The 14,138-nt window shown below is 43.5% G+C and overlaps 1 protein-coding gene across 5 annotated transcripts in view; it reads right to left on the minus strand.

The window, feature by feature from the left end:
• Positions 1 to 1,267: 1,267 nt before the first annotated feature.
• The window catches only part of NRG2 (neuregulin 2), a 277,373-nt gene continuing 264,502 nt past the window's right edge, over positions 1,268 to 14,138 (minus strand). For all 5 annotated transcript variants that reach the window (XM_060254104.1, XM_060254108.1, XM_060254107.1 and 2 more), the window contains 3 exons: positions 13,193 to 13,320; positions 11,015 to 11,236; positions 1,268 to 3,663 (listed from right to left, as the gene is read on the minus strand). In XM_060254104.1, coding sequence (XP_060110087.1) covers positions 3,012 to 3,663; positions 11,015 to 11,236; positions 13,193 to 13,320 — 1,002 coding nt within the window. In that variant the 3' untranslated portion in view covers positions 1,268 to 3,011. The remainder of the gene's footprint in view (positions 3,664 to 11,014; positions 11,237 to 13,192; positions 13,321 to 14,138) is intronic.

The following is a 14,138-nucleotide window of genomic DNA, read 5'->3' on the forward strand; positions in this document are numbered from 1 at the left end:
GTCAAGTGGAACTGGGTAGAAGTACGCACCAACTTATATTCCTGAACTGATATGATGGGGCTTGTGTTACAGGCAAGGCTGCCCCTAGGGCGTGCAGTGATTGCATGCTGGCCCGCTGGCTTTGCTCCACTTCCCTAGAGGCAAAGTTAAGCCAGTGGGCCAGCACATAGTTGCTGGCTTCACTCTGCCTCCCTTCCAATTGGAAGGGAGGCAAAGCGAAGCCAGGCAGCCACTGTTGGCATTGGCCTAGGGCACTGGGGGGGAGTGCCCAATTTGCGACCCCCCCTGGCCTGGCACCCTAGGCAAATACCTAATTTGCCTAGTGGAAGAGCCAGCCCTGGCTACAGGGGAAAAGTAACAAAGCATCCAGCTAAGTGTCTGGAAAGACCTTAGCAGGAAATTGGAAAGTTAGCTTTCTTACTGGAGGACTGGAAAACATCCAATGCAAATACAAACATAAATGAACGTAGAAGGGTCAAGAAAATTTCTGAGCTGCTAACCAAATGTTACAAATTGACTGACTGAAAGTCAAGAATAATCAACCCCCTAGAACAAAACCCCTAGAGGAGGAAGGGTCAGTACTACTTCTGCAACCAAAGTTTTGCCTCACCAACCTTTCAAAATTCACTGGGAGTATAAACAAGTATATAGCGATGATCTGGTAGACAAGACATAGTCTTGGACACTGAATTCTAACAAACTCCTGGACCAAAGCCGCCTAGTTACTTATCAGTCATGGGATAAGAAGACAGGTCCACTTATGCATTCTTGGAAGGACAAGAATTGGAGTAGACGGTTTTCAAAGTTGATGGGAAAAATTAGTCGGGTCTCCCAAGAATCAGTTTTAGAACTGGTGTTAATTTGCAAATCATTGGGAGCTAGGGATGAACACTGAGGTAGTTAAGTCTGTAGATGACTCCAGATTATTCACAATGGTGAAATTCCAAGAAGACTATCGAGAGCTCTAAAAGAATCTATCCAAACTGAATGGATAAGTGATCAAACAACAAATGATCCTGATGAGCCCCAAAATAAGTTCCTCTGAGCTTGGTGAGGTTTGTCTATGTGACAGCAGCCCCCCTGCAGTGCAAAGTTGCCAACTATTCCAGGGACTGAATGGAAATCCAAGAAAGAGACCCAGTTGCCAGCCCTTTGCCTTCCCAGCTGAGATTTTTAGTTGGCATCTTGCATCTCAAAAAGGGACGTTCCATCTGAGTTCTTTCACTGCCTGTCTTACCAGTGAATACAAAATTGATTTTTTTAAGAATGGTGGTAGTCATTTCTCACTTTTATTTATAATATAAAAAAGTTCAAGTGTTAAACAGTCAAGAGTTCTGACATTCAGACAATCCAGAGCATTCTTTTTACAATCATCTTTATGACAAATTAGCAGCGTTTCTATTAGACCCTGTTGTGGGTGAGGAACAAAGGGTTTTAAAATATTTTTATTGCTAAAAGTTAAAATGAAATACACTGGCAATTGTATTTTATCTTCTCAATCACAGCTTCTCCATGCATCCAATCTACAGTATCTGAAATGCAAAGGACATGCAGAAGTCAAAATAGACAAGAAAAGAAAGAGGCCAGGCTAGGATGTAAACAGGAGGGGCCCACAAGAAACTGAAAGGAACAAGGGAGGGGTTCTCTCTCTTTCAAGGGAGTTTTCTAGCCAACCTGTACACAGAGGGCTGTCTTGGGACCAACAATGCGGCTATTCCTGGTTGCTGTTTAACAGGAAGTCATTCTGGAACACTAGGATGTTACATTGACAGCTATCCTGACCAAATGCTACACATGGGCAATGACACCCCAAGTCCTTCCTGGAGTCTTGCTTTCTATGGGAGAAAGGATGGCATGGTATCAGGCGTAAGGAGGAGGAAGAAGAGGACTAAGGGAAAGCTGGTGGTCAGGGAGTTGAGGTGACATGTAGGAGACCCTTACCTCACCTGGAGTTTTTAAAATACGTGTGGTGTCCACACCTCGTCAACAGCACCTGGCACATCCTGACTGCTCCAGTATGGGACTCACTCTTTCGTGTTATGATCAAGCCAGCATCAGCATCTGGATTGCGCACTTTTTTTTTGCTCTGCAAAATGCACAGCGGTGGCTCAGAGCCATGAATGAGTCGCTAGTCTCCAAATTGGTAGTGCGGAAGCAGATTTTAGGCAGCAATACTTGAAAGTAGCATTCATTAACCACATTGGTTTGAGAGACTGGATTTGTGGGATTCACCCCTCACAACACTGTGACAACATAAGTGGGTTTGGCCTTGTTCATAGATCTGTTCAGGTCAAGAGATAGATTGGAAGGGCTGGTACAATTGTGTGCTTTTTCACTTCTGACTTGTCTTTGCAGCAACACTGTGATTTTTTCCCTTAATAGCATGTATTGTTTCACCTGTTTTTCCCTTGTAAGGGAAAGGTACTTATGAAAACATCCATTCACATATCTCTTTGTGTGTGTGTGAGCGTGTGTGTGTGTGAGAGAGAGTGAGAGAAGAGAGAGAAAGAGCGCACAATATTTAAGCACTAGATTACCAACATCCAGTTATCAGGCAATTTAAGAATGTTGTTATTATTCAAATGGAAAAGTGCCCATTAAAATATTCCATAACAAGTTGCCCTGAACATAAAACCTATGAGCTCAAGGATGCTTAAACATAATCTTTAGAGTGGACTCTGGCATTAGCATACAGCAAAAAGGCACCACGATATTTTTTTAAATGATTTGTAAGTAGTCAAAAATTGGCCCATCTCTTCTTTTTAAATTTTTTTTGTCGATTTATTCTTTTCTCAGAAGCTGTAAATCAAGATGTTCCATATAAATAGAGATTCCTTATAAAACGGTCTTTGCCATGAGCTATTATAAGACACCATTGCTAAAATGAAAATAAAACATTTCATTTGTTATATTTTTTTTCCTCTTTTATATAAAATAAAAATTTGTCTGTTCTGTTCGTTTTGTCCTCCTCGGCGCGGGTGTGTTCATGCGAGGAAGCCTCCGCAGGGCCTCTAAGGTGGTGCTGAGTCCTGGCTGGACCTGGTGGGGTGCGAGAGGTGGCGGTCTCCCTGCGTGCTGTGTCTGTCGAAGGAAGAGTAAGTCCTGCTCTCTGCTGGGCGATACAGGGGGGGTGAGTCTGTCTCCATCGCTTCAGTGTTCCGAAGACTTAAGAAAGGCGTGCTCTCTGCTACCAGCTCCTCGTCAGATTCGCTGTAAGAGGCACTGCTCACTGAAAAGGAGTCTCTGAGCATTTTGCCCCTGTGCGACAGATGTCCGTTGAGTTTCGATCTCCTCCACCGTCTGCTGCTACTGCCTATTCTCTTTGGATGTTCTAGTGCGGTGATGTACTCTTGTGTCGTCTCGTACTCGTCGTCCTCTGTGATGCGGAAGGGGCTGGAGGGCAAGCTCCCCGTGCTCTCGTTCAGGTAGCTGCTTCTTTGGTAGTAACTATCATATCGCTGCATTTCTTGGAAAGGGACCTGGTACCTTCTAAGCAATGGCTGCTGCTCTTCCACTTGGAAGCTAATGGATGCCGCAGGGGGTAACGAGACTGCGTGTGCTGAGTTTGGGGAGGTGATCTCAAAGGTGGGCATGTGGGCTGACGTGGAACAATGGAAGTCAACAGGGGACAGGCGGGCTGGGGTGGTCAAGGCAGACACGTACCTAGAAGAAGAAGAAACAGCATCAGGGATCCACTTCAAATCTGACTCAAAGCCTTTAACATGAAGAAATGGTATATAACACAAAACAAATTTTAAATCCTGACTTTGTTCATGCCTGTCGATGGAACCCCTTACCAAAAACTACTGTTCTCTTTGCCAAAACATTTCTGTTCTTGTGAGATGGAAAGAGGTTCAAGGACCTTAGCATGATTTCTAGGGCAAGGGAATTTTCTTCTAGCTCAAAAGGATCATCATCTTCTGGAAAATGAAAGGAAAATTTAAAGTGCTGACGGATCTCAGATAACTTAAGAATATAAGAAAAGCCCTTCTGCATCAGGCCAGTGGTCCATCTAGTCCGGCATCCTGTCTCACACAAGGACCAGACAGTTTCTCTGAGGGCCAACAACAGAGCATAGAAGCTGAGACCTTCCCCTAAGGTTGTCTCCTGGCTCTGGGATTCAGAGGATTAGTGCCTCTGAATGTGGAGATTCCTTTTAGTCACTGTGGAGAAACGCCATTTTAGTCAGTGGTGGTGCTTCATTTGGCAGGGGTCAGTAAATCCCTCAGCAGGCTTTGTAGCCTTCCCCTCACTCCCCCCTCCCTTCCAGAGCCAAACCAACAACGCTAGGGGGAAAATCTCCTAGAGAGGCAGGAAGTGCTTTTGTTCTTGGCATGTGTGTTAGCAGGAAGAGAAGGGCAGTTGGAAGCCAGCGCTCGAGCGAGCATGTGGTGAGCAATGGAGGCTCCTGCCTGGGAGGCCCCAGGCAGGCAGACTAAGTAAGTAATTCACAAGACAGGGCAAGTTTAGATCAGGGCCAGCAGGACGCGTTTAGAACACATTTTGTTTGTCAGGCTGTTTGCTGTACGGGTGCTGTGCTGTGCTGTGCTAACTTTTTAAACTCAACTGTTTTTGTTTTGTTTTTCTTTTCCTATCTTTTTCTCTTTTTAAATAAATATATTTTTACTGTTTAAATGCTGGCAGTCAATCTCTGTACCACCTAGATCCCCAAACCGCTTTAGACCACGCTGTTTTTAAGAAGGGGGCCCCAGGGAAGGGGGAAGGCATGCAGTTGGATAAGGTGCCAATCCTCCAGGGGTGCCCCAAAGAAGCGCTGAGGTCTCTGTGAAACCCAAATGCAGGGTGGCAGAGGACCTTGAGGCCTGGCCTCACAGCTGGAGAGGGGGATTGGGAGTCCTGTTCCTCTCAATCTGAACCCCGGGACTGAGCAGGTGGTGGCAGCGCACCCAAGGGGCAGGAGGAGAAATAGCTCCCTCCAGGAGTTGGCGACTCAATAGGGAGCTGACGGGACCGGGTCTGAAGGCAGAATCGGGCCGGTTCCACCACAGTCACTATTGTTAACTTAGTAGCCCCTGACAGACTCATCCTCCATGAATCTGTTTAATCCCCTTTTAAAGCTGTTTATTCCTGTGGCCATCAATACATCCTCTGGCAACAAATTCCACATTTTAAGCAGTCTTGGTGTAATCATTATTTTTGTCTGTCTTGAATCTACTGCCCATCAGTTCCATTGGATGCCCTCAAGTTCTAGTATTTTGGGAGAGGGAGAAAAGTTTCTCTTTGTCAACGCTCTTCACTCTATGCATCATTTTATAAACCTCTGTTATGTTTTTCCCTTAGTCATCTCTTTTCAAAACTGAGAAGTCCCAGACTCTTCAGTCTTTCCTCAGCTTTCAGCTCCAACCCCCTAATCATTTCGATTGTCCTCCTCTGCATTTTTCCAGCTCTGCAATGTCTTTTTTTGAGATATCGGGACAAGAACTGTACAGGGTATGAAGAAATGCATTTTTTCCTTTGGAATGCAAAATGTTCACAATGAGTTTTAAAAGCTTTTCCCCCCTCCGGGCAGAGAACAAGCTGGGAGGAGGGAAAGTCAGTTCAATTGCTTTCCAGATTTTCCTCAGCCCACCTTTATACAAATGCTAATAGGTCTAGATAATGGACGGTCAAGCTGGGAACAGAAATTTGGAGGTGATAAATACTAGAGAGACTTCAAACAACAAATTAATTATCACTTTTAAGTAAAGTAAATTATTGTCCTAACATAGATTCGTCTTCAACCTAATTTTCCCCCCTTCTTTCCCTTCTGTCTTCCTTTCAATCCATCTATACAATTTCTTCCATTTGTCACTTGCTACAGATTTCACCCGCCTTTTCAAAAGTGCAGAAAGTATATCCGCTTCAGCAGCAAAAATCACTTTTTCAACCAATTCCTCCAAATTTGGACAGTTCCCTTTCTTCCAATATTTGGCTATATTGTTGTTTGAATCCACTTTCACTCTCTGTTTTATGTTTTATGTATAGGGAGTACTGAGAGTTACCCGGACGTATGCTTAATTCTTTTGTAAGGATCGTTTGTTTATTATTAATAAAGTTACAAAATTAAAAAAAAATACTAGAGAGACTTCAGGTAGGAATTCCTGAGGAATCTCCAGGAAAAGCTTCTCTGACCCGACCCGACCTGGCCTGGCCAGTGGGTGGGGGAAAAAGAGGTGATAAAACTCCTGGAAGCAAGGGGGAAGGTCTCTTTTGAGCTGAGTCCATCAGAGCAGACAGAACTCTTAACTGAGGACTGGAGGAGGCAGCCATATGCTGGCCTGGAGAGCTGGAGGAAGCTTAATGGTGACTCTGCAGAGATCTATCAGCTCCTAAGCTAAGCAGCCTTTCCTATATTTTAACATCTGACTGGGCATGTAGAGAGAGAGAGAGAGAGAGGCAAGGCCTCAGAATTGAAATGGAAGCTGGAAGTCCTGCCAATGATCCTTCTAAACCATGTCATCTTGTGATCAGAAATTTTACCTCATGAGCCAAAAGATCTACTAGCTTTAAGGTTGTGAGCAGGCCTACAGTTTATATAGTAATTAATATGAATTCATTTTATATATTAATTTCGGTTCACAAACATACAAACATGAACTATAAATTACTATTTGTATTATAAACCACATATGGAACTTATCACTGATGTCCTTAGCTGACATCACACTGTTAAAGCATGCATGTTCCTACCACCATTTCATTTAAAAGTCATCATTCCATTATCCAATTTGTTCTGAGTCTTCAGAATGGGAACACTACCCCTCTAAGTACGCTGACAATATGTGCATAACTTGCATTAAAAATTGACAAAAATTTTTAACCAGGCTTTGCCCAGCTTAATTACAAGCTGAATGTTACTGCAGAATCTGCTGTATTAGTCACACTCTGCGTAAACTATATGTGGCATCCCTGCATTGGGGCACATCAGCACATGAAATGTAGACCTTTCTGTAGAATTCTTGGAACGCAAGCCCTCCAGCAAAAATGCATTTCAAGGAGAAATCTAGCAAACATAGATTTCCAGAAAAATTAATAGGACCACAGTATAATTTAAAAAAAAAAAATCTATGACAGAACAATTCTGAGTACGTTCTGTACCTAAGTAAATGTGTTTTGACAGAACATATTTGCTGTGATCATACTGTTATCCTCATACAGATGGACTTTTCTGTTAATTTTACCCTGTAAATCTGGGGTTTGCACTCTCAAACTCCTATTAAGTAATTTTAATCTTCTGTCCCCCCCTTTCTGTTTCGTTCTAACTTTAGTTAAGAAGAAAGAAAGAAAGAAAGAAAGAAAGAAAGAAAGAAAGAAAGAAAGAAAGAAAGAAAGAAAGAAAGAAAGAAAGAAAGAAAGAAAGAAAGAAAGAAAGAAAGAGAGGGAGGGAGAGAGGAAAGAGAGGAGAGGTGCGGAAAGCAAAGGAAGGAAGGAAGGAAGGAAGGAAGGAAGAAAGAAAGAAAGAAAGAAAGAAAGAAAGAAAGAAAGAAAGAAAGAAAGAAAGAAAGAAAGAAAGAAAGAAAGAAAGAAAGAAAGAAAGAAAGAAAGAAAGAAAGAAAGAAAGAAAGAAAGAAAGAAAGAAAGAAAGAAAGAAAGAAAGAAAGAAAGAGAGAGAGAGAGAGACTTTTCTCCTCCACTCTGAGTTTTAAAAGTCATGTCTTTGTCTCTTCTCTCTGGAAGGGCAGGAATTACCAGCCATAGTTATGCAAATGACTCAGCTTGCAAAGGAACAGAGGTATTTGGTGTTAGGAATCTCCAGGTGACTCCTGGAGATCTCCCAGAATGCCTTCCAGGAGAGCTCCCAGGATGCACCAATGTGATCCCAGGATGTTCTTGTGTGTCCCAGGGTTCATCTGGGAGGACCAGGTCAAAAGGGGTGGAGAGTGATGTAAAATGGTGAAGTCAGAGGTTTAACAGAAATGCCTGCTCCCAGAAGGGAGGGTCTCTTGGTGCAGGGCCTTGGAATAGCACAGACTGCTGAGCTCTGGTCAAAAGACTGGCAGCAATCTTGAACATGGGACTAGGCCTGGCCATCTGGCTGGATGCAGGAAGCTTGAGATAATGAGACAAACTTAGAATATTTTGTAATTTACTAAGCTTGGAATTGCCTGCTCTACTTCAACATCTAGCTAGACTAAATTTTAGAACTAGGGGGAAAAGATGCAATTAAAACCCACTTTTCTTTGTCCTTCTGGTTTCTCTTCTGGTGCTGGGCTAAAAGAATGCTTGTAACCTTTTTCTCTTTTTAATAAACATTTTAATAGTTTGAACGCTGGCAGTTTGGTGTAGTGGTTAAGTGCGCGGACTCTTAGGGACTTCCGGGTTTTGTCGCCTTGAGCTCAGCGGGGGTCCGTGGAGTTTGTCTCTTGCGGCCCCCCTGAATCGGGCAGTTGGAGAGGTGCCACAGACATGACACCTCTAGGGGGGGACCCTGGATGGGTTGCCTTTCGGCATGGGGCTTTTGCAGGGAGACAGGAATACAACGGCGGCTGTTCCTGCTCTTCTTGTGTGCTTCAATGCTCCACTGCCTTGATCACCATTACAGCAGAAAGAGGTGAACACCCGACCGCTTGCTTTCTTTGCTGCTAACAAGCCTTTGATGTATTGCTTTTCTATCTCAAACACAGCAATTCTACGCTGCAAGTAAGTTTGCTTTTCATACCATTGGCTAATGGGTCGTTTTACATAACAACAAATGAGTCAGTTCAAAGGAAGGGAAAGAGGTGAATTCCCTCCCCCACCCACTTTCCCGTGAATCCAGCTTCCAAAAGATAAAAAGAACAACTTTGAATGCCAGCAACAATCTGAATTTGACTGAATATAGATTCTTAAACCGACCCGGATTATGATTGAATAAGTGATAAAGAGACTATTATTTGGTTCTAATTTGGTCTGAACAAATGAGATATATTCCAAAGAGATTGGTATTTGTCGTCTGAGTGCAACTGAAATGGCAACAATCAAGATTTACGGCTGGTGGAGATTTGGAAGGATAGACTAACTGGATGTCTGAGTTACTTTTCAACTTTGATTAATAGATTGAGTTATTCTGTGGAGTAAAATGGCATCACAAAGGGAAATGTTTAATACAAAAGATACAATGGATATCATATTTTCTCTAAAGAAGGACCTTGATTTATTAACAGAGTTGATAAAAAAGCAAATAGGAGCTTTTATGTTGAAAGCTAGTGAAAACTTGAATCTACATGGGCAGAGTGACAAAGACATCTTGGTGACATCTGTGGAGTTGGAAATGGAAAAAGATCCATCAGGAAACGAAAAGAAGAAAACTAAAATGGAACCCTAAGGCGCAGTTACTAAGACAAACCAGAAGTTAAGGCTGTTTGAAGTTTTTTTGAGAGGATCTAATGGCATGGGATTTTTACTATCGTTACTGAGGGGTGCTTGCATTAAGGAGAGAGGATGAACATTTCATCAAAATATTCAAAACGTGGAAAACTTTCAGGAAGAAGGGATTTTAAATTGTTTTCCCTCTCTGTAAGTAATTGGATAATATGGAACTCTCAGCAAGATATGCGATTTTAAAAGGCAAAGTGAGACCTTTGGGACATAATAGGTTTGTTCCTCTCTGATTAATATGGACATAAGAGCTAAAGGATTGAAAAGTTCTGAAAAAAAATTAGATAAATAAACAGTTAACTTGGATTAATTTTTAAGAAGACAGACAACACAATTATTTTGTAATCTGGTAGATCTGCTCTTAATATGTTAGTTTGGAGAAATTGCTTATATTGAGATAGATAAACTTAATATGCTCCTTGTTTACCATTTTTCTTTCTTATCTCTCCACTTTTTATGTTATTTTAAATTTGATCTTTTTCTCTATCCATTTGAAATATGTAAGTTAGATGGATAAAGAAATATTTGTTTTTTATGCCTATCTAAATGATGACATTGTTAAAATAACAAGTCAGTTTGTATTTTTAATATAGTTAAGCTTATCCAATTAGTTCTGTGTTGAGACCTTGGCGACTTTTTTTTTATTATATATCTATGTTTGCTGAAGAAGAATAGTTCAGACTTGTTTTTTAAGTAATTGTTTAGTAAAAAGTGTACAATGGAAAATGAAGACGGTAGAAAATAAGGGGAAAATAAGGGGAAAACTCAATACTTGCAGGTAGAAAGGATTAGGTATTTTGTTTTGAGGTAAAAATGTAACTATATTTGCAACTTTCTTTGTTTCTGATCTCCCACTCTGTATATTTCTCCCTCCCTCTTGATGTTTCTGTACTTATGTTTTTTTCTTTTTGTAGTTAAAATTAATAAAAATTATAAAAATCAAAGTACGCGGACTCTTATCTGGGAGAATTGAGTTTGACTCCCCACTCCTCACTTGCACCTGCTGGAATGGCCTTGGGTCAGTCATAGCTCTTGCAGAGCTGTCCTCGAAAGAGCAGTTTCTGTGAGAGTTCTCTCAGCCCCATCTCCCTCACAGGGTGTTTGATGGAGGGGGGGGGGGAGGTAAAGGAGATTGCAACCACTCTGAGACTCTGAGATTCAGAGTGAAAAGTGGGATATAAACCCAATATCAGCAGCAGCAGCAGCATCTCTGTGCCACATACTTCCCCACCGCCTTAGACCATGCTACTTTAAGAGGGGAGTCCCAGGAAGGGAGGAGGCAAGCAGTCAAAGAAAGAATCTGGTCTCTGTGGTAACCACACGCTGGATAGCAGAAGACCAAAGGCAGGGCCTCAGTTTGAGAAGGGGTTTCAGGACTCTCCTCCCATGCAGCTAAATGCTAGGGATCTCACCTCCTCTGCATTGAGCCTCCCAAAGCAGCAGTTTGGACAAAGAACCAGCCCCCCTCTTAACCATTGTGCTACTCTTGCTTGGATGGTGGAGGGCTGACAGCTGTATTGCCATCTCTCCTGCCCTGATGTCTTCATACAGACTGTAACTGACTTGTGGAATGGGGGCTTTTCTCTAGTTCTGCACAGCAAAACGCAACAACCCCCCTGTCCCAATGATAAGGGAGAGGAACAAGAAAGAACCAGACCTCTCGCTGTGTGGTGAATCTCGAAGGGAATCCACTGAGTCTCTGTACTGGGTCATTGGCCTCTGCTGATCCTCACAGAATGCAGCTTCCCGCCGAGCGCGGGCCTCTACACAGGCCGGGCTGTTGCATTTGCTGGTCCCCACTGAAGACAGCATGATCCCCGACTGACAGTCTGAAGTCACACTTTCTGTCCGTTCCATGCTCCAAGTGTGGCTTTCGTGTCTGTGAAATCAAGCCAAGTAACAAACAATGTGTGATGCACAGAGTAGGTTCCACCTCTCCCCATGAGTAACCAATGAGACCTGATGGAATGCTGGGGAGAGACAGTTGGAAAATGACTGTTAAGAGAGTCATTGGGAGTTGGCACCTGGGGAGTTGAGAGGGAAAAGAGGAAGTCTGATTGAGGGAAACTGTGGAGAAGAGATGCTTGGAGCTGGATGAAAAGAGTCCGTTTGTGATAATTGCTGGAACACAGAAACAGTTCAAAAGTGCAATTGGAAATGAAGAGTTCAAACCATAAATAGGCACCCTGGGTGAATGGAGAAAAAGCATCAAGCAGTAGTTTTTCAGGCACTTAAGCCACATGAAACCTGATCCTTCCCAGCTCTCTCAGGGAGGCCTGAATCCAGAGAACTTCAAGTTTTCTTAAGAAAAGGCTGCCACTACATATTTTGTTCCTAAGGATCTGCTTGCCCCTGGCCATATAATTTGCATGTGGGGGTGGGGAAAGAGGACAGTTCAGCGGTCATCAAAGAGGGATTTGGTGGTATAACCTTCTAAGAAAACTGAAGGGTGTTTAAGAGCTCTTAACTGGGTGGCTACCCGTGCTAAGATGAAGGGAAATCACTCACTCGGCTCAGCTTTCTCAGTACAGCTCATAAAATAACATTATATCTGTCTGTGTGAGGGGATGGGTGCTGAGGTCACACACTTATGAACATTTATGCTACAGTGAATGTTGGTTGGTGAAATTTGAAGAAGAAGAAGAAGATATTGGATTTATATCCCGCCCTCCACTCCGAAGAGTCTCAGAGCGGCTCACAATCTCCTTTACCTTCCTCCCCCACAACAAACACCCTGTGAGGTGGGTGGGGCTGGAGAGGGCTCTCCCAGCAGATGCCCTTTCAAGGACAACCTCTGCCAGAGCTATGGCGGACCCAAGGCCATTCCAGCAGGTGCAAGTGGAGGAGTGGGGAATCGAACCCGGTTCTCCCAGATAAGAGTCCACACACTTAACCACTACACCAAACTGGCTCTCCACCAGAGCTGATATCCACAGATATCCTGATATGCTGATATCCACAGATGGCAAACCCAGAGGAATTTACACACACACAGAAACACAAAAGGGCACAAGTCAGGAGGTAGCTGGGATCTCGTGGCTGGGGGGAGGGATGTTGTACTCATCCTGCCCAGGGAAGTGGCTTATCACTTCCTAACCCTTTCCCAATTCCTGACCAAGGGATTCTTGCACATCCTTTCCAGAGCCTCTTGAAATCCCAGATGGCTTCCAGAGAGCCAGTGTGGTAGCTGACCAATCCCTGCTCAGCCTGGGAGGAAGGCACCTTCTCTCTCCACCTTCTCCTTGCATCATAAAGTGGATGTGCAAATGCCAAAACCCACAAGGAAAACAGCTATCCATTTATAATAAAAGGATTCATGAAAGTCCCAAAGAGAGTAGAACAACTCACTGCTCCCCTACTGGAAATAATTAAACATACCTCCAAAGAACAAAGTTTGAGTTCAGTGGCATCTTTAAGACCAACCAAGTATACTTATGGGTATAAGCTTTTGTGTGGATGTTCTGTTGCTTCAGACCAACATGGCTACCCACCTGAATACACCTCCAAAGAGAAAGCATGCTGAAGAGGATGATGCTTATGGGCCTTAAGAAAGGCATCTGATCCTATCTGTTCATACCCAACATCCAGCTCTCAGACAAACACCTTAACTGGAAAGTGGAGATCCTTGCAAGCTTCTGGTACTGAAGACCTTACGCGTACAAGCAGGGGAGTCACAGACAAACATTACTATGACTAGACTTCTACGCTGTTGCAAAGAAGGTTTCCAAGATTTGGTGCTGGAGGTGAGACCAAGAGGGATGTTTTCATCTGATGCTATAGGATGAAAATGTACTGAGGAGACTGTGTGAAGTCACAGTGCAGTGGCTCTCATTACCTTTGGCTTGAAGTTGGAGTCCCTGTGGAGCAGTGATGTGATGGCGAGCAGGAATGGCTCCCTGAAAAGGTGGTCTCTGTTTCCCTTCGTATGACATGCTCAGTTACTGGGACATTTTTGGAGATATACTGGGGAAAGAGTTACAGGTATCTCACATTTATGTATAGGATCATCATAAACATACTGTCAGCTCAGCAACAGTCCTCGATAACCAGGCCTCTTCTGTTGGTTCAGATAACGTAGTTTATTTGATAGGCAGAAGCAGTAGCATGACTCTCTGTGTCAAATCTGGTAACTGACAGGTTACCCAGATCTTTATACCCTTTCCCCAAACCATTACTTCCTGTCAAAGCAAGCTTGCATGCAGGTTTGAATTGCACCCCCCCCCCCCAATAGTTGCATGTCACAATCCAGGTGCTAGATAGTCTCTACAGAGGCGCCCAAGCAGCCTTAGTTTCCCAGGCCTCCCCCAGAGGGCTGAGAGGTTACATATGCGTTAGAAACAGTACCAGCGTGCCAAAGCAAGAGCTTCCCTCCTCCCACTTACACAGGTCAGCTTAACCCAAACAGAAGCCAGGAAAAATGCAGAAAAGAATTCATAGCAAGATTGTAAAAAGAGAGTTCATACTGCATTATAGCTTGGAGTCTAAGTACCATGAATGGATTTCCACTGGAGGAAGACACACCCTGGGTCAGCCTATGCCACTGCCCCTCCCTCCAAAATTGTGCACTTGAGGGTCAGTGAACTGGAAAGAACTGTGTGGGGAGACAATCGGAAAACAGCAGAGCGGAGAATCTCCCTCCACTTTTCCACAGATGGAAAAGCTGCTCTGCTGGTCGGAGCTATTGCTGAGCTAATGGAACAGCCTCGTAGGTAACAGTTTCTGAGGTAATAATTATGTCAGTTCAGATCAACCTGTGTTTCTTGGGTTTTAATCCTTCAACT

The sequence above is a fragment of the Heteronotia binoei genome, chromosome 14 (genome assembly GCF_032191835.1).
Source record: "Heteronotia binoei isolate CCM8104 ecotype False Entrance Well chromosome 14, APGP_CSIRO_Hbin_v1, whole genome shotgun sequence".
Classification (NCBI taxonomy): domain Eukaryota; kingdom Metazoa; phylum Chordata; class Lepidosauria; order Squamata; family Gekkonidae; genus Heteronotia; species Heteronotia binoei.